Source organism: Passer montanus, unplaced genomic scaffold (genome assembly GCF_014805655.1).
Source record: "Passer montanus isolate IOZ18808 unplaced genomic scaffold, ASM1480565v1 scaffold13, whole genome shotgun sequence".
Taxonomy (NCBI): domain Eukaryota; kingdom Metazoa; phylum Chordata; class Aves; order Passeriformes; family Passeridae; genus Passer; species Passer montanus.
The window spans coordinates 1,461,466-1,485,360 of record NW_024359832.1 but is presented as its reverse complement, the minus strand read 5'-3'; the positions used below and the strand labels follow the sequence as shown (position 1 = coordinate 1,485,360).

Sequence of the window (23,895 nt, the reverse complement as noted above, 5' to 3'; positions counted from 1 at the left end):
TATTCTGTACACGAGGGAAAATTACCCTTTCAGAGTAAGGGCACTCAAAAAACCAAGGCAGGAATTCAGCATTTCATTGGGAAATCCCAATTTTTTTCATTCTTGAATTTTTCAAATATCAGGACACTTCTAAAACAGGATCTCAGTGGAACCACTGATTATTTTTTTTTCACACACACACACAAAAGGATAAATTTGGACAGATGGGTGAGTGTGTCGAATTAGGTCTTATTCCTGAGGCATAAAATCTGTTTCAGGATTTGTTGTGCAGTCTGCAAAGGTCTGTGACTGACATGGCATTCAATGGGCTTAGCTCCAGCATTTTCTCAAGGCAGTTGTAGGGGTTTCCTCAAGACAAGAGATGTGCATTACTCAATCAATTCTTGTCATGTTTTCTTTCAGAAAAGCCTGTCCTTCAGAGCAGGCACTCTGTAGATGGCTCTAAATTGTTGGAAAAAGTGGAAACTTCACAACCACTTTGGATTACATTAGCACTGCAAAAGCAAAAGGGATTTCGTGAGCAGCAAGCTACGAGGGAAGAGAGAAGACAAGCCAGAGAGGCAAAACAAGCAGAGAAACTGGCTAAAGAAAATGTAAGCAATCTTCAGAAACCTACCCACTAGAAATGCTGACACCATAATTATAACTGTTAGCTAACTTTGTTATGGGGGAATATTTTATTTTAATGTTTGGTAAGACTTCATGAAAGCTAAAATGACAGCAAGTAAAAAGTATTCTGAAAGTCTGGAGTTCCCTCTTGCAAAACTGAGACTTCCAGGAGAAAATGTGGTGCAATAGTTTGGCAATTTTAGTGTAAACTCTGATGATATCAGGTGGTAGTTAATGACAGTCATAAGCAGAACTACTGTGCAGGGGATGGAATAGAAAAATTGTGTGCAGTGTTGTTCTTTCACAGAACATCTTACGTGAGATGTTAACCTTTAATGCTTAGGGAATAACAGCTGGAATATGCAATTATAGGTGAATATTATTAAGTCAGAATTTATTTTTATTGCAGCATGTACTATTGGGTAAAATGCAGATGAACAAAAGAAGTGAACAATCATGATACATCCAAATGCCTAAAGCAGGCACTGAATTCAATCACTTCTTTCCTGTTTTCCAAATAGCTTTTTACTCTCCACGGCTTTCTATTATTAAGGGGAGCATTTCTACTTGCAGTACCAAAGTGACACTGCACAAACAGTGATGTTGTATATAAATATCAAAGATGGCAAAAAGGCAGAGCATGTGGATAACTAAATATATTTTGCTGTTTGTTATGAGAACCAAATTTTTGATGGATTCATGCATAACCTGAGACATAGACAACTGATGGAAGAAAACAGCAGTGGGTGTGAAGTTGCCCACAGATGTACACTATGTTTCAGTGCTGTATTTAACAGGGAGGGCTGGCTCAAATCAGTATTTTGATTGAAATAACAACATGACTAATTAATCTTTGGTTTCAGTGCTGTATTTAACAGGGAGGGCTGGCTGAAACTCTTCAGTATTTTGACTGAAATGACAACATGACTAATTAATCTTTATGGTAGGTTTTTGCAGTCTTTAATAACTGTTGGTTTTAGAAGTATCAGTGTTGTGAAACTTGGCTAAAAAGGAAGGTTAAGGAAAGGACAGGTGATGAATGAAAGCATCAAGTGTGTCATCTCTTAACTTGTAGCCATCACATGACAGACTTTCTCATTTAGCAGTTTTCCTTCTCTGTTCTAGGCTGCTGTAAGTAATCAGTCAGATAACAAAAGCAGCAGCAGCAAAACAAGCACACTGCAGAAATCTACAACTCAAGAAGGAGAGAAGAAAATTGAGACTGCTGTGTCAAGACTAGAAAGAAGGGAGCATCTAAAAAAGTCGAACACTCTTCCAACTTCTGTGACAGGTACAGTTGAGAGATTCAGATTCACTCTAGGAGTAATGCACTTCAGAAATGGTATTGCATGTTTTTGAGAAAGTGAATGAGGGGGTTTCCTTTCCCTCATATACTACTGCTAGAATTACAAATGCATTCCATAGAATAACACAACTATTCCCATCTCAGGTGCTGGCCGTTATGATGGAAATACATAATTCTAACAGACTTTTACCCGTCTTTACCAGGTTATTAAGGCTGCACTGCTGCAATTCCTTAGAATTGCCCCAGTTCAAGTTAACTAAATTAGGCTGTCTCCCCAAGCCATATCCAGCAGTATTTTTGGAACATGACTAATGCACATTAGAGGGATCTGATTTACCGTAAATTGCAACTGCAGTACTGTTTTGCCTTTAGGTTGGGGATAGCGCAGGCAGGGGATGATATTTAACTTCCACAAAGTATATTTGTACAGGAAATGAAGCATGTTGTGTTCTCACACCTCCCAGTTTGTCAAGGAGAAATATTCACACCCCAATATTAGAAATAAGTATTCTCATTTGAAAAATGCAAAAGGGAATCAATTCAGTTGAAGGTACTGTGTTACTTTGCATCTAGAATTTCTCCCTCCCAGTTAAATATTTGGCATGGTAGGTTGGAACCAGAACCTACTGCTTTATCTGTTACTTCAGTTAGGCTGAAACTATTTCATATTCAAAAGGCAGGCAAATTAAAATAAATACTTCCCCAAAGGGCATATTATTTGGGGTGGCATGAGGTGATTGTTGAAATACAGACTTGCATATATTTCTCTAGCTAACAGTATTCCTAGAGAAAAGGTCTTGGAGTAGATAGATGTTGAAGAAACCTTTTTAAAAGTTGTGCAAGTAAGAAGTATTTTTGAAAGTAAATACACGTATCAGCTGCATCTATTCAGTATCACTCTAACCAAGAACACTGAAATGCAACTATTGAAAGCAATTAGGTGACTCAACTGATTTGTTAAAGGCTAAACCAGTGCTACTCCTGCATTGCAGACTGTCCCAAACTGAAAAACCCCTACACCTGCCTGTGTGCAGTTGATTCAGCAGCTGGATCTTCACACTGCAGCTGCACACCAGAGCAGATGTCCCTGAGAACTTGGAACATCTTGGGTTGGTCAAATGACCTTTAAAGGTGCTTTCCAACCCAAACCATTCTAAGATTTTACATAAATTGCCCAAAATATTCATGCTTTGCAGCATTCCTGTCAAACTCTAAAGGGATTGCAGCCCTACCCCCAAAGACTCAGCATGGTTTTGTTATGCTGTACATGGTCAGTTCTAGCAGAAATCAAACTCCATCACAATAGATGATGACAAATTAGATCAAAGGGCCAAACCCCAATTATGCAAGGTCATTCTGTCTGCACCAGACTGACATTTCAGAAGGAGATTGAGGAGGAATTACCAATCATGAAATACCTAAAGTGAAAGCCTATTGGCCCTTAAGAAATAGTGACTGGATTTCCCTGTGGTTGCTGACTATATTTGGAGCCAGGCAGCCTTTAGCAACTACAGATATATACAAGTGTTTGTGGGTAATAAGACTGATTTGGGCTTCGCACAGTTAGAAGAGCATTTAAGACAAAAGACCAGCCTAGGATATGTTCAGAATGGAAGTCTGCTGAGTCCTCCTCTAAGGACATTAAAAACCACCCAGTTTGAAGGTGGTATATTTCAAAATTGCAGCTGTGTCATATACAACAAGAACCGGTAAGAGTGTGGGACCTTTAAAATAGCATAAATTACCATAGTACTTAAAATAATTAGCTTTTAAAATTGTCCATCTACAGAAATTGCTGCTGCTACTGTTAATTTACTTGCAAAAGATATATTACGATTAAAGATGCACTAAAAAGAAAAAGAGAACTTTTTTGCATCCATGCAATTTTAAAACTTCTACACAACTTTAAAGCTTTTATACACATTCAAAATCTCAAAATAAAATGCAACTAAAAGTAATTGGGAATCTGAACATTTAACAAAAAAAAAAATTGTCTCCTAAAAAAGAAAATGTGTAAGTGGGGGGGTGAGGGGGTAATGAGTGAGAGGTTCATTTTGTAACTAAGATTTTTAGAGTTACTCCATATGTTTCAGACAGGACTCACTTCTATTTAGATTACCTTCAAGGACATTCACTGTCTCAGAATTTATTTTTCCATTTGACCTCTACAATACTTCCATGGTTCTGCTCTGTGAAGTTGCTTCTTAGAAATCATTTATTAAACACATTTTATTAGGAAGACAGCTTATACTTTGTCTTATACTACTTGGAAGAACATGTGCCAGAGAGCCAGTGGGGAAAGCAGGTTTTTGTCAGGACATCTTTTGGACAGGGTTAATTGAGGCAGGAAGCTATGGGATCACCTTCTTCTCTGAAGAGGGAATCTAAATAGTACTGAATACATTTGGTTTACATGTGGGCAGCAGCTGCATTACCACAGAGAAAAAAACCCTAGCTTTGTTTCCCATTGTTTGCTATGGTGCAGATGTAATTAAAATATTTAATTAAATTAAAATGACTACCAAATTGGAAATTGGTAGTCTTGTTGTTTTCTTCGGATGTCACAAGGACTGAAAATTTTGTCCCTGTTTTTGTAAGTTGGATTACTTGGCATTACCTCTAAAAAAGGAAACTCAGCTCCTCCTAACTTGATTCATTTTGCAAATACAGTAAGATTTAGCTGAAAGTGTTGGAAATAAATATCTAATGTTAGAATATCTTCACATAAAAGTGAAATCTTTAGAATCCTGCAACAAAGCACAGGATTCAACTAATGTTGTTTTTTTTTCCCTTTCCCTATCCCATAAAAAAGTGGAAATTTCAGATTCTGTTCCATCAACCCCAGTGACAAAGGAGGTGGCCAAGAGATTCTCTACACCTGATGCTAACCCAGTGTCAACAGAACCAGCCTGGCTTGCATTAGCCAAGAGGAAAGCAAAAGCCTGGAGTGACTGTCCACAGATCATAAAGTAAACTGTAAAGTTACATCTCTATTGCTGACTATTAATTGCTTTCTTTTATTTATTCTGCTTTTTACACATGACAAAACTGAAAATGCATGTATTGGAAGGACTGAAAGCTGAACTGATTACCATTTTGCTCTAGCTCACTGTAAAGTCTACTCAAGTCATATATTCATTGCTTTGACAAATAGCTAAAGGAGGTCATGGCAAAAATCTCACAGCCAGACTCTCTCAAAAACTTCAGAGTGCTCAGATAGTGGATGTAAATTTTAGCAGGTATCATAATAAGGGCCAGAACAGAGTAAGAGTTCAGATGCTTCTTAAATTCTATTAGTATTCAGTTCTGGAATTTTAGATCTCTGTGTTTGAGATCTCATTCAGAACTTCATTGTTGAAATTAAGGAAAGATGCATGTTTCCTTCTCTTAAGTCATAATTTATTTAAACATGTTAAACTGTATGGACTGCCAGTTCTGCCTGCTATTTTAAAGCTTTTTCCCTAAGGAAGAGCTTCAGGATACACTGTTCCACATGCAAATGATAAGTGATGGTACCATCCAAATGCTGAGGTAATTCTTTCATCATAGGATTAATACACTACATCTACATGCCCTCACTTCTAAGAAGAAAACAATTAATCCTACTTAAAAAGCCACAATTTTTAAACAAATGTCATTAAGTTCTCAGAAAGAAGTCAGGGATTCACTGTTTCTTCTAGTCATTTAAGTGCATCACTGTTTGTGCTTGGCCATATTTATGCTGCATAGAGACAGTGATTGTGGATTACAACTTGAAATCAATTGACCGGAATTAAACTGTTCCTGTGCAAATGCAAACTCCTGTAGAATCTGTCTCAGGAAGTTCCCACAGGAATAGGACTGGCAGAACTGAAGTTAACTGAGAACTGAGAGGTAAGTCAGTGAGAGTTTTAGGAGTTTTAACTCTGCATTCTTCCTGATTTTACTCCACATGCAACTTCAGTCAGTTCAGATAACTTCCTGTACTTTGACCAATATAGCCAGAACACTTCAAAAAGAAGTTTACTTACCCCATCTCAGGTATCTGGTGTGGCAATTGAACACTTTATTACTTCACTAACTAAAACAGAAATGTCCACCCCCTCCCTCTTACAAAAAAAGGATGAAGTCCATAAATGGAATAAAAATGTCACTATTCTCAACATCCCACAGAAATCTCTAGGCCTGCATTTTAAAATGTCACCCTATTAAATAAATCAACTGAGTTTGTTTTACAAGGAAGACTTGAAAAAAATTTGAAAGCCTCTTTCTTACAACCATAAGGCTCAAAGGAACCTTTAAGCCTACAACATCATAAAGGGAGACATTTTAATGAAAAGAAATTCCATCATTATAGAATGATACAACATATGCTTCATGGAAGTGTTTTAGCCAAACTGCTGCAAGCAGCATGAGAAACAGCATTTTAAACTATGCAGGAAACAGAATGAAACCTGTTGTACACTCTGTTCCAGAATCAAAAAGGAGTTTCAGCAAAAATCATTAGCAAGTACAGCCTTTCCCACCAAACAGAAAACAGGGGCTCAGTATCATGGTTACAGCAGCACAAACACAATGGATGTGTTAGATTGAGTACATGTGCAGCAGCAAGATGAGCTTTCTTGGGTGTCTTAAGCCATCAGTTTTGCTCAGTTTCATATTTAAAACCAAAATCTCTAAAGTAACCTTTACCAGGAATAGAAGTAATATGTTTTAAGCAGAAATGAGACAATGCTGCTCTCAAATGCTTGGGAAAAACACCCAACTTAATGCCTTCAATATCTGAAGAAAGAATTGGCCTTGTAATTCCTTTTGCTCTGCTAGCACCTGGAATTAGTACATCTTAAAGTTAAATTTATATTTTTTTCCAAGTTTGTTTGCCTGCAGTGTGGATACATAATAACTAAACTGCCTGAAATCCATCTTTACAATTATTTATTGGGAGGGGGAGCCAGGTAGAAATACAGAGAAGGTGGAGTAAATCAGGATTAAAGATACTGGTATTCTGAAAAGCATAGCAAAATTAGGTGCTATTGTGCATGACATAAGGATGCAATTTTCCAATACAATTCATTTATAGCACATAGAATAGAGCTTTCATTAAGGATGGTCCTAAGCTAAAGCTTCAAAGCAGAGTTTTTTTCCAACCATAAAGGTATCTAGTGTAACAATGGAAACTGTATTATGTACAGTACTTGATAGAAACATTTCTCGAGTGTTCATGTGCAACAGTAACATTTCATGTTAAACTAACAAAGATTTGCACTAAATACCAATGAAGTGAAGTTTTACTTTGCTTTAGCTTTGTTGCAGCCATTTCTGATAAAGTATTGGAAATCTGTAAAAATAAGTCCAAAACACTACTACCCAGTTTAAAACAGCAAAAATGTTTTAAGAATCGAATAAACCACTATGTAGTATATTGTCTCAATTTTTTGTAACTTATACAAACACAAAATACCATTTCTTTTGACAAGGTTATATATGATTAACCTCTATGTTCATATAGTAATGTATAAAAACTACAAGATGTATAATTGTGGGGTATTTGTTGTGTACTTTTTTAATTTTTCAAATGTTTTAAAGTGCAATTGTTTATTATACTGTCATTTTAAATCTTATTAAACTATAACCTGGTCAAAATTATCTAATCATTAATATATGTCCTTTGTGTCTCATTTTGCTAATCATGTAGTTCAGGTTTGCCTTACAAATAGAACTTTTTACAGTGCTACAACTGTACTACATACTACACAGGATTCAAAGTAGATGGCTCATGAAAGCAAGTAAGATAAGAGTTTCTACTACACTTCTTTTAGAAGACTCAGGAAATGCTCTCAGTGAAGTGTACTTTTGCCACTGCAAGTACTTGATTTGCATTACCAAGACCACTGGTACTTATTGCTAAGGTGTTAAAGAACACAAAACCCAATTTACACAACCTTTTATTAATAGTTCTTTTGAAGACAATGTAAACAGCATTCATTCAAATATCTTAAAAAAATTCTTTTACAGTGGTTAATTTGAGCAGTGCACACTTCATCTTGGAACTCATACTGTTCCTGTCATTGAAATTTAATAAATATTTATAGTGTTATTTCTACTTTAGAGTACAAGAGGCAACTCCTACTGACTTCAATGGAGTCTAAGTATCTGCTAGATTAATTAAGCCATGATAGGCTTAGGTTCACAAAAGATGAACTATTCTGTTTGTACAAACTGTAGTAAACAGGTCACTCCTTACAGGTAAGGAAATTCAGGCTATGTCTCCAGAAATCAAGTTAAAAGTTACGTTCAAAAGAGGACCTGGGTTAGCTTGGCTGGCACAGAAATCTTGACAGACAGACAAACACTAGTCTGGTGCAAGGAAGAGCCAGGCACTGGCGAGGAGGCAGAGAAAGCACTACACTCCTCCATCAGAGATCAGCCTGCCATCCAAGCTGTGGAATATGGCACCTTACACACTTTGTCCCCTCTCTGGCAAGATGCTGAGCAGCCGTCCTCCCTCCATACTGGACACTGCCTGATGCAAAATCCACCTGATAAGCCTGCAAGGAGCATCTCTTGCCTGCAGCAAAATAGGCAGAGGGGTAGAGAGCACCTGTGAGCTCCTAGTTTTACAAATGTAAACAACAACAAGGAAGCAGCCTAACATCTTAGCTGTTACTTTTTCCTGCTATATGCAGATCCAGACAATAAACATAATCATTTCTGCAGCCAACAACAAGCTTTGTTCCCCATACTACGGGTGAAGAGAAAACCTCCCCTGGAAGCTTATCTATTCCTTCTGCTGTTCCGCTCTTGGCATTCAGGATCCACACTTTGCCATCTGTAGATACTGCTGCCAAGAGAATTTTGTTATTTAAGTCATCACTTTGGAAAATGAATGGTGTTCCATATACACTTGAAGTGGCTTCAAATTTCCACAGTAAATTACCCTCCATGTTACAGCAGTAGATAAAGCAGTCGTGAGAGCCAAAAAATATTTCTTGCTTAGTTAAACTTGAGAGGCATGGAGATGAAAACACTGGCCCATTAGTGGAAAATTGCCAAACCTGCAGAAAGAACATAACCACCCATTATCAAAGGTTTTTTACATTATCAGTTTTACAGCAACTGTAATTTTTAATAGACTCATTGTTGATAGGAGAGCATTTCATTTCAAAAGCATACTAGATTTCAGCAAGGGCAGGTAAGTCTTTGTCAAATTATAAATAAGGTTTTACACAGAGAGTAAGCAATAAAAGTCTCATAAAATAGATGTGGAAGAGGGAAGAGTTACTACCTTCAGTAACACATAAAAATGGCCAATCTGGGAAAAGAATATTCTTGGGCTGTTGTAAAATTAGTAATGAAAATCAATAATCCTGTTAATATGACATTCTTTGCCAGAAAGGCATATATTCCTTTTGTAATACAGATTTCCTCTGCTTATGCTAACATTCTGCAGATTCCTCCTCAAGAAAGTATCAGGTCTGCAGCACTGCTGCAAGCAGAGAGCAGTGCATGGATGGACTAACATGTATTTTATAGTCAGCAAAGGCTCAGGAATCGCCATGTATACGGCATCTCAGGCCAACAAATGAACAGTGTCAGTTGTTTTAATACCAGATACAAACTACATTTATCTCTGAGGAACTAAAAAATTACTTCCACTTAATTCAATGTGAAGACTTACACACATTTTAGCAGAATTATGATTTGGCATTTTTTTGACAAATGCATAAAAATTCTAAGAAACCTTTACTTCTGAATAACTACCATCTTACAGAAGAGATACCTTAAACCTGCTTGGAAAGCTCCAAATGAAATAATTTCATTTGCTGGCACTAATCTTGACAATTTAATTTGGGTATAAGGTCTGAACTAGAAATTCTCTTACTGCATCAGGCAACTTGAGTTTGTGATTTTGCCACGGACTATCCTAGGCAAACAGTTTTTCTACTTTCTCATCTCTAACAACAGGCACTTCTGTTTGGTTCACAAAAAGGTATATGTCAATCATTAAGCCTCAGAAAAGTCCTAATAAAGTATCTTATTTGGGGTTTTGTGATGGACATAAAAATCCAACAACACTTTTACCTTTTCTCCAGAATGAGTGTAACAATACAGGTTTCCATCCACACATCCAACACAGACGTAGTTCTCATTGCAGTGAGGAGAGGAGAAGAGTGGTTTTCCAAGGTTGCTCTTCCAAATCTTATTCCCTGTCACCTGTAAGTGGCAGCATGGAATATCTAATGCTTTACACAACTATAAGAAACAGCACAAAACAACCCTTCCATCACTGCCTGACCCAGCCCTTATGTAGTGTGGAATAAAAAGCCAAACCCCCAAACCACAACAACAACACCACCCACACAAGACAAAAATGTAATGAAAACCTAATTTTCTTCCTCACTGTAGGCAAAGTAATGATAATTAATAGTGTATTAGTAATAGTTCTAATAAATGCCAGATTCAGTTTTTTATTTCATTCCCAGCTGCTCAGTATGTGACAAGGACCAATGAAGCAGATACTTTGGAATCAAGTTATATTGATACTCTAGGACATGTTGGAACTCACTGTCTATGACTGTCACAATGCATTCCTACTGCACATTTCCCAGGAATTAGGATTATTCACAAAAATAGGAAGGCACAGACTCACTTGTGGGTGGGTTTCTCAATTACCTCTTATTGTGGATTACAGAATTTAAAAAAATACCTTTTCTTAAGCACAGCCCACTCTTGCTGCAAAACCACACACTAGTTTTCTAACAGTAGACTGGTTACTACTGAGGACAGTTGTAGTGGGAGGAAGGTAAAGGTGATTAGGATTGATGCTCTGTGTTGTGTGAATGCAGAAACATTACCAGTACCAGCTGCTTCTAGTCCCTGTTCCTTTTATCAGGCAGGACCAGCTGTAAGCCAACAATGCCTCAAAAAACCATGAAATTGCTCCACATCTATCAAGAATGCCATTTCCCCAGTGCAAAGAACAGAGCTGCACACTGAATTAAAAGGACAGCTCTTAAATATGGGGAGGGAAGCAGTAAGAAGAATGAAGGGGTATCTTTCTGCATTCTGTTCTGATTTCTGTATTTTTTTTTCCAGTCCTACTGTCAAAGGAGGAGGGGGCAGGAAATAAATCTATAGACTTGCTCTCATTCCCTGGTAACTGATATGGGAATGACAAGAAACTGAAGAAACTGACTGCAATTTTGGCCTATGGTTAGCATGTGAATTCAACCAAGTCACTGCAGTCCTCTTTATCACCAGGTAGATTTCTGAAGTATGGGAAGCATTATGGTAACCTTGTATAGCATTATAATGCCCCCAAGTGAAAAATATTTCATGGCAACATACGATCATCTTCCCTTTCATAAGAATAGCAATCTTAACTTCAGAAACACATTTGGCTGAAAGACACATAAGCAAAGGTACATACTGGGTTAACAGCCAGTAACAGTCCTCCTAGTGTAGCAACATAGAGATGATGTGGAAATGAACTTAGGCAAGGAGATGAAAACACAGCTCCACCTTCGCAGTGTAACTTCCATATACACACCTTTTTCTGTAAGTACATGAAAAAAGAATAATAAACAATTTTTCAATTGTAGTTGGAGCTCATCATGTTTACAAAGACCTTTCAATGTCAACATTACCAAGTACTGTGTTTACTCAGCAAATACTAGCTAAGAAGTGAAGACAATCTACACACCATGACAACAACACATGTGCCATTGGCTTTCTCTTCCAGTAAATAAAATAAATTCAGCCGATGAAAAAGTAGTATACGCCCCTTCTATTTCCCATCTGCCTCCATCTTCTCATTTACAATGTAAGATTGAAAACCACAGTTCTATTTCTAGCTAGGCACCCTATTCTGAAACACCTATGGAGAATTTCATAACTAAGAAACTTAAGATTTGGTTTCAAGCAGGGCTAATAGCACAAGAACCACAACTGAGAATACCACATAATCCTAACTCCACCAAGAGCAGGCCTAACTTTCAGAAGTGTGACTGTGGACTCCTAAGAAAACTAACACCAGTGGAACTTCTTCTGGTGCACTATAAATAGTGTCCAAATTGGGTATTTATTGTCTACAAGTAAAAGTGAATCAGTTTTCTTACATAAATATCCAAAGCATACACATGTTGGTCATGTGATCCAATGTAGACCAGTCCACTGGAAGGGTCTACAACTGCAGAGCTTTTCACAGTGTCTTCTGTGACAAAAGTCCAGTGTATTTCTCCATCACTGCTTTGAAGCACATACACCAAGCCATCATAACAACCTATGTGGAATAAAACATGATGGGGGAAAAAAAGAACATTGATTATTTGCATTTATGGCGTGACATATGCTGCTGGTTGCATCACTGCTGGAAAGATATAAGATTATTTGTAAGGTAAAGTTTCAAAATATTTTTGAAAGCTCCTCCTGTGTTTTTAGCTCAAAGGTTTTTCTGATACAGTCAAAGATGATTGCTCTGTGTGTTTTTTCTAAGTTACATTTAGAATATATTTATTTCACTACCTTTCTATCAAATTTTTCAGTAACAATTTTAGAAAACACAGCAAGTTGCCGAAAAGGGAGAATACAAATTTTTTTAATTACCTCTTTGTCTAGGTTTTGTCTCTGAAAAAAAAATGTGTTAAAAGAATAAAATTTGTAAGTTTTCTATTGAAAACTGAACTGTCATCATAGAAACTTCTTCAGGTTAATGAAATATTCAATTTTATTATCAAGAGAGAACAGTAATCAAAATACAAACAAAAAGATGGCAACATTAGAGTTGCATTAAAAAACCTCAGCACTTGGACATCTGTGCTAACCAGTGAGGTAGATGTATTAACTAAAAAGATGACACCAAGATAAATAATGGCAACTCTGCTGACAACAGATATGACAAAACCAAAAAAATTTTCCAAACACGTTCTTTACATTTCCAAAAAGAAGAGTCCAATGAGATAATTAAACTCTGTGAAAAACAGTATGAGGTACCATGTACTAATTTCTAACTCTATCAATTTACAAAGATATTTTACGACTGCATTACTTTTCCATACTAAAAAAAAAAACCAAACCAAAAACAACAGCTTAAATGTCACACCTTAATCTACTACTTAAAAAGAAACTGTAGCCATTGATTATTCCTTATTAATAAACTGGGATATAATAAACCACAAGTGTTTATGTTAGATAAGCTCCATCACTAGTTATCATGAAACTTAAATTACTTCTTCCTTCTGTTTCTATTTAACAATAAATTAGTTCTGAGGCAGATATGGAAGTTGATGGATGGAGGACAACCAGAGATAAGAAATGTGATTCTTTGTCATTCATCTTGTATTTAGTAGAAAGAATAATTGAGAATAAAGTCTGAAACACAAGACGTACCAACAACAATGAAGTTTCCACACTTGGATACACAGGCAGAAGACTCAATACGATCTCCAAGAGTCTTCTCCCATTTTATTTCTCCCAAATCTAGATCAATTGCCTGCATTGCATGGGAGTGAGAGCCAATATACACAGATGCAGATACTTCTTCTTTAGCTGGTATTATAACCAGTGGTGATGCATCAACACATTTTCTCATGTTTGACTTCCACCTCTCACACAACGCCAGCTCTGCCACTGATGAATTGCTACATTCTGCATGGATGTGCTGAACAGAGGAATGGTCATTTTTATTTGCCTTGTTTTCAACTGTTAAAATTCTATTCTCCAGTTCAGACCCTCGCACATGGCTTTTCATTACACCTGGAATCTTGGAATGCAGAGAGGATGGCTGCTGTAGTGGTTCCCCTCCTACCTGCACTGTATTTTTGGGCTGCATAGAAGACTTGGTGAAATTCATAGAGAAAAAATGATTTCCTCTGTTAAGTGCAACAAATGGAATTAATCCTGAAGCAATCTCAAGACCTCTTTCAGATGTCAGTTTAATGTATTTTCCATGGAATTCCTCTCCATTGTTCCCTCTTAATTTTCTTTTCACAACATTGTCAGGATTCATTAATTGTTCTTCATCTGGAAACAGCATTTTAAGAATATGTCTGTAAACCTCTTCAATTGAGTGGCCGAGAATAACTTCAAGGAGTCCAGGCACAGCTTTGCCTACTAACATCTCAATTTCTTCATAAAATCGTAGTGCCTTTAGGGAGTCTCCACCACTGTACAGAAATACTGCATCTTTAGAAATTCCAGTGGAATCACATGGAAGACCGAGGACAGACTAGAGGAAAAAAAGAGGGAAAAAGAGGTATCAGTCCATAGGTGTTATACTGTGTCAGTACAGAAATACTGCATCTTTAGAAATTCCAGTGGAATCACATGGAAGACCAAGGACAGACTAGAGGAAAAAAAGAGGGGAAAAAGAGGTATCAGTCCATAGGTATTATACCGTGTCACACACAAAACCTCAGGTGGGGTAGAATCTACCTGAACACCTGGAAGTCGTGCTAAAATGAGCAATTGAGAAAATTCACTACTCTGCAGAAAATAATTGAAAAATGTTAGTGCCAACAGCGGGACTGAGAGAACAAGAATTGGGGAGGAACAAGGAAATAGGGACATACTAATTCTACTACTTGCTCAATTCAAATTCTGCAGTCTATGGAATTAAAGGAAATTGTACTACATATTGATTGGCCATTTTCAATATCATTTATCAATGACAACTTTGCAGATAAAACGTAGATGTCTTTTGATAAAATCGGTTTAGGTGTTTCCTTTTAATAACAAAGCTTATATAAACTGTTGTTTTTTACTTCTAAATTATTTAAGTAACCTACTTACCTACCTACTTTTGCAGTTATAAGCCCTTCAGTTCATGAAAGATTTTGCATTTGGCATTGTTACTACAACAAACAGCAATAACTGAGTTGCCTCTTATCACACTCCCTTGTTACTAAGTCTGGATGTCAAATCCAAACCCTTTGGTTTTGGAAGCCACCTTCTGCTGTCCATAATGGGTCTAGGACACAACTAATCCCCTGGGTTATCACTTCATTCATGTGAAAAGGATCGGCACAGACAAATAAATACACCACATTTACTTGTTCGAGTCCTAGGACACAGCTAATCCCACTTTCAGGTGAAACTTGTAAGTCCACTTTGGAAAAACAAAGTAGTATTGTTTGGCATCATATTTCAATACCTTGAAAAACAAGTTTTTAGCACAGAAATTTAGAAACAATCCAGACAGGCAGTTCAAGAGACAGTTGTGCAACTCTGCCATCTATTTAAAAAAAAGAACTCTTCCATTTATAATTATCTTGAGAAACAAGAAACTGTAACAACACAGAAGCTAATTTTTTTTACAAAGTTTCCATGTCCCAGTTCCTTGTTTTCTTTAGTGACACCTTCTTTTGGCATGTGAAGCAGCATTCAAAAAGCTACTGACATTACATTCTTTCTATGCTAATTGCTTACACCTCATAGCCTGCAGTTTTATCTGATAGAGAAATAAAAATTACTCCCTCTTTGCCACTGCAGAGCAACTATATTTAAGTATTAACTGAATAGAACAGAACTGTACTGCTTAAATCTATAGGCAGCTAGAATTTTCTGGTTACATTAGTCATACTTCTTAAAACTGTTTAATTCCTGACACATGTATAATGATCCACTTGCAAAGATAAAAAGGCAGCTCAAAATACTACCTTCCATAAATACTGCAATCTTTCCCACAATTCCTCTGCGTCACTCAGCTTACTGTCACGCCTTCTGGAGTTTAGATGGTTCTGGTAAATCTTGTTCAGTTCAGATTTATCAACTTTGCCTTTGCAGAAAATAAAGGATGATTTTTTTCATTGCTCTTTTAGTATTAGCACTTTCAAAACTTGCTCTGCCCAAATAGTCACTACATTCTTGTATTTATTTCCTTATTCATACTCTACTGCATCTGTATTTTTTTACACAGTTGATCAACTACCTGAAACCCAGTAAGGTTTTTGAAAATGTACCCCTCCCACAGAATCCCACCTTCAAGGCCTGCTTTTTCCTCAGCAGAAGTGAGGGTGCTGTTGCAGACTGCAACAGGAGCAACTGAGGTAACAAATGTTCAGTGTTAAAACTAAATTGATTTTTCCACTACTCTTTGCCTCTCAAACATCATCAAGAAAACATAATAATACATGGCCATTATTTCCTACTAGGCATTACTTATCTAATGTGCATATTCTAAAAGCATTAATCAGATGCTGGATTTTGGTCAATAAAAAATTATTAAAACAAAACAATGGATACCATAAAAACAAGTGGCAAGGGTTCTTAATAGCTTCATTTACCATGCAAAGTTAAAGGCAAAGCTTTAATCACTACAATCTCATCAGGGACTGCATAAGCTGGTAGATGCTTCTGGAGTTCCTTAAGTGTTTCTCTCTCTTCAAAATCATCTTTGGGTAAAACAAACAGGATAAGTTTTTGTTGTTGATACCAGGTAACTGCACAAGCTTCTACCTGGCAAAGACCTTCAGCAACCTGTAATTAAAAAACATTTCTTCTTTTGAAATGCATTACACCAATAGAGTAAAAGAAGCAGAAAACAATGAAAAAAACACACACCTTTAGAAACTGTATCTTTCTCACATTCCTACATAACATCCTATGAAATAGCTTCTTTTATAGCTGAAACTTGTACTTCATATATAAACAAACTCAGATATATATATATCATTTGCCAGAATGCCATGAACGAGATATAATCCAGGAGTCTGACACTCAGTCTTGTAGAACAATCACTACACTCAGTACTTTTCAGATCATTATACATTTTTCAATTCTCCTGGATGAAACCATACAATAAAACAGATTCCCAAGAACTCAGAACAAACTCCTCCCTAAATTATGTGACTAGATTTTTTATAACACACCTACCAAATTCCTTGAGACTCTTAAAAGTAATCTGAAAACAAGCAAATACCAATTTCTGATGATAAAAATGTGTTTCTTATAGCTGCCTTTTTATAGTGGCATACTCTACTCTGTGGATGGGAGCACTCACCTGCTGCAGATATTCAATATTAAAACGTTTGCTGTGACGTTTAATCTGATTGTCCTTCCGGCCCAAGAAGAACAAGTCTGCATTCTTCACTCTTACAAAATCCCCTGTTTCTCTCATTGTACCCTGTGGCACAGTTACTTCATCATCAAGAAAGCAGATTCGTTCTTCACCACCTAGACAAAAAAAGATTGTGGTCATATACATTAAATAGCTAACTGTAAATGAAAATTATGAAGAATGTTTTATCAAATTGTCTTAAATTTTACCATGAATTATAAGAAATACTGAAATATTATTATCAACATCCAAACTTCTACAATGTGCAATTTTGGCTATGCAGTTAATACACAGAAATTACTTCAGCTGAGAATGTCAAAATGCAAAAAGGGAAAAAGAAATCAATACAATGAAGGCATAGTCTGCAGATAAAATTATGGTAATTTCCTGTTCATCATTCCAACAACCTAAAATACTATCAGAAGGTTCCCAGTCCAATCAGAACTTAAAATGTGATAGTAATCTGTATATCACAGGCAAATATCAAGTAAAATAATCAATATATTAAAAGTCAATCAATTAAGAAAAGCATCTTAGAAGAATTAGAAACATAAAATAACCTATAAATATTTGTCCCTCGCCTTCAAGAACTGCAGATCCATTGGCATCTCTGACCTCAACTTTTGTTCCAAGGAGCGGTGAACCCAAAGGTACAGGAAAATCCGTTCTGAATATATTAGAGAGAAACAGTAGAAGTCTTTCTCTTCTGAACACAAAACAACTGCCCCAGAAATCAGCATCATGTAGTTTTTTAAAAGACTGGCATTGGAACAAAGGTACATGCTTGGGACTTCTTTCCATAAATGCTTCTTCTTTAAAAAGGTATCAATATATTAAAAATTAAATGCCTTATCAGTGTGCATAGGTGTCACTAATATATACCAGAAGACCCCACAGAACTACAGAAAATAAGGCCTGAATAGACCCTGAAATACCCTGAGAGAACCCCAATTATTTTAGTCAACTTTTAAGTCTCCCAAGATTGAAACACCCATCAAGTCAACCAATTTAAACATCTGTAACTGCTTTCTAACTCATTCTTCCCTGCTTAATTTGAGTTTTTACCCTATTTTAATAAGTACAATTAAGAAAAGTTCAGAAAAAGATTTAGAAAATGTTCAATTCAGAAACGACTAAAATAAAAGAAATTGTCATTTCAATGTCACATATCTATTATAGACTTCTCTTGAACTACTGACCAACTCCTTCCTTTCCCTTCATTCTCCAGCCTCTTCAAGCAGCTGCAGGACCTCATTTGTTGAATATAGAAGCTATTTCTGAGTGGGACTATAGAATTATATATTTTCTTCAGTAAAGCAAAACTTAAAGCAACTTTAAATTACTTTGGCATGAATTCCAGTTCAATTTCTATTTTAAAGTATTACATTTTTTGTTTGAACTCAGAGAAAATTAGTTTTACATGGGAATGTAATAACACTTCATGACAATCCACCATTTTTAGTCTTCAAGTTAATATATCACAGCCTTTGTGCAAACCATCCCATTTTATAGGACACATTTAACTCAAACTGCATGTATAATTATTATGGCATGGAATAATCACACATTTCAGAGAGAAAACAGTGAGATAATGGGAAGTACCTTTCACAACTCTATAAAATAACATGAAGAAAAAATGCCAAACAACCAAACAAGTCAGAAACTGAGTGAAGTATGTATGACAGAGTGATAAATGATGAAAAGAAAGTATTTATTGAAGTTTAAATTACTGTGAAACCTCGGGTGAGTCACTTTGGACAAATTTCTGTCATCCACAGTACTAAAATAGGGGAGAGGGGGCTGTAGTGGCTCATGAGACAATGGATTAGTCTGTTTCTACATAAAACCCAAATGTAACTTCTACCAGTATAAACACTCATGAGGACTCAGTAGCCCTGGTAACAGGAGACTGAGGTTCTATTTCTGGTGATTTTCAACATTCACATGCCAAGCCACTGAGAACAGTGAATTTTCCTACCTAAAATCAGCACTAAAAACCTCCTCGGGAATCTTGTAGCAAGTGGCCCAGCTCGACACTTCAGTAATACCATAGAGATTAAAAATGCTTGTTTTATTCTCCTTGTGCTTCCAACTTTTCAAGAGACTCAGTGCAGGAAATGCTTCACCACCAAGGGCTAAGACACGAAGTGAAGTATTTGCAGACAACACTCTTGATTTAATAATGTGAGCTCCAAAACTCCTGAGAAGTGTTGGTGTTGCCTGAATGATACATATTAAAAAAAAAAAAGACCTGTTACATTTTATCAGTGTATGTGCACCTCTCTTCTGTTCTCATTATTGTAAAAATTACAAACATTTTACCACCCTATTAGCACTGGTTTAAGTTGTACTGTTAGCATAAAAACTAATATTAAAACTTAAGACTTGTTTAAGACTAAATACTCCAAGATCAAGCCCATTAAAAAGTAATTAAAATGTCTGTAACAGTTTACTCTATTACCAGATCCTTCAGAACAAAAAGTTTAATTAACAGAATTATTGATTTAATTCTTAATAAGTAAAGCTTTCTTAAAATAATCTTCAGTATTCTCTATCACAAAATGTATGAGGTTTTGATCAAATAGTAATTTTCTAGACAGCTAACAGTCTAGAAAAAAAGGATAGCTATTGCCTTTGAGCAAAACCACTCCTGTTCTATTAACAGTAGATTCTAGGCTGACAGAAAAGTAGTACACATTAGCAACAGTGAGAAGCAAGACACTGGAGACACTCAGATTTTGCCTACCTGCAACACAGTCACGTGGTGGTGGTGAAACAGAGCAGCAGAGAGCTCCACAGGCATCATCTTAATGGTGTTTGGTACGACAAGAATAGAGGCTCCACTTGTCAGAGCCATGAACAACTCAACCACAGACGGGTCAAATGTGAGAGGAGACGCCAGGAACAGCACATCATCCTGTGTGATCTCAAATATAGATCTGAAATAAGAAAGCTAGGAATTACAAACCTGTTGCATGCACTCAAAAAACCCTTCCCAACTAAAAGAATGAAAGCATGAAAGAAATGCATTAGCAAAGCTCAAATCTTAAAGGCTCTGAATACGTAGACATGCAATTTGAGCAAGAGCTCCTGGACTGCAGCTGTTGATTTCACTAATGATGTGTTTTATGAAGATACCCACCATATTACACACCAACAGAGTTCACTGAAAGGCATATTTCAACTAACAGATGCTCATTAAAAAAGGATAAATATAAAGAAAGAAAGAAAAAGCAAAGAAGAAGAAAAGAAAACACAAGACAGGAAAAATATTGTATTTTCCATAATAATTTTTTTATGTGACATGAAACAGAAGATACCTGGCTAGCCTAAAAAAGAATTATGAATTAAGAACTACAGAACACAGCAAATACAACTGTGAACAAATGATTAATTTTTTTGTCTATGTCTTTTAAACCACAAGCCAGATGTTGGTACAAAACTTAGAGCAACAATGCACTATTTGAAGCACAGCCCCCAAAAATGAGGGCAAAGCATAATTTAAGTATAATACTGATAGAGAAACAAACTGTTACATGATTCTACTTGGAAATAAAAGCAAAAAAACCACAAAGGTGGATAAGGAGGAAGAAGTGAAGCTGTGTCAGCAAAAACCCTACACTGCTCTGAAGCACTACAAAAAAGTCCTAAAAGCATCAAATTCGTAAAAGCATTTGAAAGGAAAACTGAAAACCATACTTACTTAAGATGCTGAATATTAGGCACTATACATTTGTGAGGCACTCTGACTATTTTGGGGATCCCTGTAGTTCCTGATGTATGCAAGACATATGCTAAAGTGTCTTTCTGGTCAGCATCCGTGGATCCTGCTTCTGATGATTTTACTTCGGTTTGATCTGGGCAAACAGTATATTCTGGCTGTGAGTTACCCACAGCTTTGAAAGGTTCACATTTACTTTTCATATTGTCTACTTCTGAACTGAAATCAGTGTTGCTTGAGCTCATTTGGAAGAGAGTTAAACCAATATGTTCTATGGCAGAAGAATTGTGGTAAAAAAAGTCAGCATGGGACATCTGGAATTTCTGCAAGAGAAAATGAACAATTCAGACAGTGGAACTCAGAAGGTACTGTTGTTGTTCTACTGTATGCAATGAGATAGAAAACAGCATTTCATACAAACAAGCTGTGATTTTTCATACCTCTACTTTTGGAGGACACACATCAGACAGTTATAAGATGATGTATTTCTGTAAATTAATTATGAGTGAACGTAGACTTCATAAATGCAAAATAAACAGCTGAGCAAATGGAAAAAAAGAAATGGAAAATATACAAAAAAACCCACTGCAGAAGACCAAGGAATCTGAATTGTAACTTGTCTATTCCCTTTGCAATGAGTGAGGGAATAAAATTTGGGATGAGTTAGACAAAGAGAAACCCAAGTATTAAATGCAGGAGCTTTTTTAACTACTGCAGATTTCCAACTCTTAGCACTGACATATAAAGTAACAAGTCTGGAAAAGTCTTCCAGTGTCCGTGCCCAACAAGGTTGCCTGAACAACAGTGTAACAGGAAAGAAGGTAATTGTTTTGGAGAGAAACATTTTGTACTTCTGATTTTAAAGATGTTACTTTCTGAATAAGAAAGATAACCTTTTACCACGAAAGAACAAAAGCACTCCATCCCAGCTTATTAAAAGAGAATTCTATTTGCATATCTATATGCCTAAATTGTCCTTTAATGCTTCCTATAGAAGCCTGAACACTTACATTTATTTTGTCATTCTCAACAAGAATGTACTGAAGGTTGCTTTTCTTGATGAAGTAAGTGGAGATGGTTGGTGGTGCATCTGGATCAATAGGTGAATAGGCAGCTGGAACTTGAAGGATTCTAGTAAAAGACAAATGTTTTAAAACAATTAAGAATATAAGAAAATCCTCTTAGATTTTGCTAAAATTTCTTTTATACCTTTATAGTTGCCTGAGCTAGAAAATGTAGTCATAACATGACTTCTAAATCTCTTGTTGGTAACAAAGTAGGATGAAAATCAGTATTGCCTTTTGGTCTTTTACAGCAAGGGAAAAGACTAAAGCTAGATGAAAACATTCAATATTATTTCAGGCCAAGCAAGTCAGTGATGACAAAAGGCATCAGTGACACCAACAGCATCACATTTTAAAACCTTCTGATATGGACTAGAAACAGAAATATAACTTTTTCATTTACCCACATACAACATGTATAAACATATTCTAAAAAGCAACAAAAGCCTGCACGCTGAAAACACTTTCCTACCAGTGCAAGGAACGCATCATGAGGAAATGTGAGCAGGCCCTGGGATGTCTTTCCTACAAGGCAGGCGCAGGAGCTCCAAGTGCCCGCGCTCCCGGTCCCTGCCCCGCAGCAGTGCTCCGGACAGCCACAGGCACTGAACTTGTCACCACCCCGAGAAACAAAGCGAGAAAGCAGCGACTGAAGCATGAACTGTCCCCAGAACTCCTAACTTCTGCTCTGCTCTTGGGTTCTGTACTGTATGTACAGTTTATTTATTGCACTTCCTCCCTGTGCAAGTGCCTTGTCACTGCAGTAGCGCCAAGGTCCCGAACGGAGCTGTATGCATCAGCTGAAAAAAAAAGGCTTGTGATCCTGTGACTGTCTATTCCTACATAAATGCTAGGAATACAAAAGATACCTATATAAAGGATACAAACATTAGAATCCCTCAGCAGAAGCAAGATTTCAAAAATTCATGGATTAACATGAGTGTTGAGATCACAAGCATTTCAACTTCCTAGCCATCAACACCACTTTAGTGTTACGGTGCTCATTACTTCTTTCCTTATCTACTTAATATTCATAATATACTATAATCTAATTAATATTCATAATGGAACATTAAATGTATGTTCATTTACCTTAAAACGTGGAATTTACATTCAGAACATCTTTTTTTTATAGCAAGCAAGACCATTCATTAAAAAAAAAAACCTGCACAGTCCTTTTCTCAACAGATGTTTTCTGTCAGATCACTTCCAGTTTTAAACAACCAGAAGAAATATACAAGTCTGATGGAATGTTGGGGGGACACAAGACAGATGATGGACTTTAGACCTGGTTAACCTAAGAGATCTGATAACAGGATGCCTTGGCAAAAGCAAACAGAACTTTGAAAATTAGACCTAGACTGCAAAAAGATTAAATCAAACTGGTTTACCAGAGAAAGGAAATCCCACTAAACACTGCAAGCAAGAGATGTTGTTATATGCATAAATGTGATTTTAACCTAATCATTGTAGTACACATTACTAGTCTCCCTGAAATAGTATATAAGCATTTGTATCCCACAATAAAATCAGAATCTGATCACCAAGTCAGTCTCTGTCTCTCTCCATCGCCGACACAAGTCATTCGTTTTTCCATATTTCTATAAACATGCTGAATCACTTCTAAAGAAGGGATGCAGTTACAGGCAGTTTACAACTTTAAGGCTTAAGATTCAGAAATATTGTAGCAATGGCTTTTCAAATGACTGTCATATTGCCATCTTTTTTCCTAAATGCTGCAAGCCTCCAGCGTGCATCATTTAGGATGCCTCCGGGACGGCACTACTATGCTATTACTACATTTTTGTTGCTGTTAAAAATACAAACCATAAAATTTGCTTTAACAGAGACAACCCTTAAAAAACCAACACATGGTGCAAGCATTCAAACCATTACCCCAAGATCCAAGACGGCAGGTTTATCCCTGGATAGCAGTAAAGGCCGATTTCACGCGTGCCTCGGCGGCCGCAGCGCTTCTGAAGGAAAGCTGTCAGCTCCTGGGCAAGCTGGAGCACCGTGGCGTAGGTGCGGAGGGCGGGCGGCTGCCCGCGGCTGCCCTGGAAGCGGACGGCGGCCCGGCGCGGGTGCCGGCCGGCCGCCCGAGCCACCAGCTCCTGCAGCATCGCCCTGCAGGGAACAGCCGCACACCGCCGCCACTTTG

The 23,895-nt window shown here is 36.8% G+C and overlaps 2 protein-coding genes across 8 annotated transcripts in view; one reads left to right on the top strand and one right to left on the bottom strand.

Annotated features, from left to right (window-relative positions):
• The window catches only part of CRACD (capping protein inhibiting regulator of actin dynamics), a 129,728-nt gene extending 122,185 nt beyond the window's left edge, over nt 1-7,543 (top strand). For all 6 annotated transcript variants that reach the window (XM_039699142.1, XM_039699140.1, XM_039699141.1 and 3 more), the window contains 3 exons: nt 403-593; nt 1,735-1,900; nt 4,728-7,543. In XM_039699142.1, the coding sequence (XP_039555076.1) occupies nt 403-593; nt 1,735-1,900; nt 4,728-4,888 (518 nt within the window). In that variant the 3' untranslated portion in view covers nt 4,889-7,543. The remainder of the gene's footprint in view (nt 1-402; nt 594-1,734; nt 1,901-4,727) is intronic.
• AASDH (aminoadipate-semialdehyde dehydrogenase) lies at nt 5,941-23,895 on the bottom strand. Of its 2 annotated transcripts, XM_039699144.1 has the most exons (14): nt 23,631-23,895; nt 21,681-21,801; nt 20,653-20,993; nt 19,696-19,888; nt 18,928-19,169; nt 17,510-17,616; nt 16,893-17,065; nt 16,177-16,369; nt 15,550-15,668; nt 13,283-14,120; nt 12,013-12,176; nt 11,325-11,450; nt 9,977-10,108; nt 5,941-8,949 (listed from the first exon to the last, which is right to left on the bottom strand). In XM_039699144.1, exons 1-14 carry the CDS (start codon nt 23,855-23,857, stop codon nt 8,551-8,553), a joined length of 3,375 nt encoding a protein of 1,124 aa, XP_039555078.1. In that variant the 5' UTR covers nt 23,858-23,895; the 3' UTR covers nt 5,941-8,550. The 2 variants fall into 2 exon arrangements, with proteins under 2 accessions (XP_039555078.1, XP_039555079.1); XM_039699145.1 differs by lacking the exons at nt 15,550-15,668; nt 16,177-16,369.

Bases quoted from the DNA above. Each gene is read 5' to 3' on its own strand.
- AASDH (XM_039699144.1), bottom strand. From the start codon at position 23,857: ATGCTGCAGGAGCTGGTGGCTCGGGCGGCCGGCCGGCACCCGCGCCGG. The intron at 19,170-19,695 runs GTAGGCAAAATC...TGTATCATTCAG, and splicing joins ACCACGTGACTGTGTTGCAG to GCAACACCAACACTTCTCAG. The intron at 15,669-16,176 runs GTAAATGAAGCT...TTTTCTGCAAAG, and splicing joins TTTGCCTTTAACTTTGCATG to GCAAAGTTGATAAATCTGAA.